General features: G+C 70.8%; 1 protein-coding gene across 1 annotated transcript in view; it reads left to right on the forward strand.

The window, feature by feature from the left end:
• The window catches only part of PHLPP1 (PH domain and leucine rich repeat protein phosphatase 1), a 238,911-nt gene that overhangs the window by 237,393 nt on the left and 785 nt on the right, over positions 1–733 (forward strand). The window contains exon 19 of the mRNA XM_012725795.1: positions 7–729. Within this exon, the coding sequence (XP_012581249.1) occupies positions 7–729 (723 nt within the window). The remainder of the gene's footprint in view (positions 1–6; positions 730–733) is intronic.

Genomic DNA, 733 nt, shown 5'->3' on the forward strand with positions numbered 1-733 from the left:
GCCCAGCCCCGGCATCTTCCCGCCGGCGGCCAGCATGGGCCTCAAGGAGCGGCCCTCGGACGGGCTGGGCGTGCCCTCCTCCAGCAGCGGCATGGCCTCCGAGATCAGCAGCGAGCTCTCCACCTCCGAGATGAGCAGCGAGGTGGGCTCCACGGCCTCCGACGAGCCCGCCCCCGGAGCCCCGAGCGAGAGCAGCCCCGCCTACCCCAGCGAGCCGCGCTGCATGCTGCACCCGCTCTGCCTGTCGCGCTCCTTCCAGCGCCAGCTGTCCAGCGCCACCTTCTCCAGCGCCTTCTCCGACAACGGCCTGGACAGCGACGACGAGGAGCCCATCGAGGGCGTCTTCACCAACGGCAGCCGCGTGGAGGTGGAAGTGGACATCCACTGCAGCCGGGCCAAGGACAAGGAGAAGCAGCAGCACCTGCTGCAGGGCCCCGCCGAGGCCAGCGACGAGGGCATCGTCATCAGCGCCAACGAGGACGAGCCGGGGCTGCCCAGGAAGGCGGACCCGGCCGCGGTGGGGACCATCGGGCGCCGGAGGGCTAACGGCTCCGTGGCGCCCCAGGAAAGAAGCCACAACGTGATCGAGGTGGCTACAGACGCGCCCCTCCGCAAGCCCGGGGGCTATTTCGCCGCCCCGGCGCAGCCGGACCCCGATGACCAGTTCATCATCCCGCCCGAGCTGGAGGAGGAGGTCAAGGAGATCATGAAGCACCACCAGCAGCAGCAGCCG

Source organism: Condylura cristata, unplaced genomic scaffold, assembly GCF_000260355.1.
Source record: "Condylura cristata isolate star-nosed mole 26May11 unplaced genomic scaffold, ConCri1.0 scaffold00016, whole genome shotgun sequence".
Classification (NCBI taxonomy): Eukaryota; Metazoa; Chordata; class Mammalia; order Eulipotyphla; family Talpidae; genus Condylura; species Condylura cristata.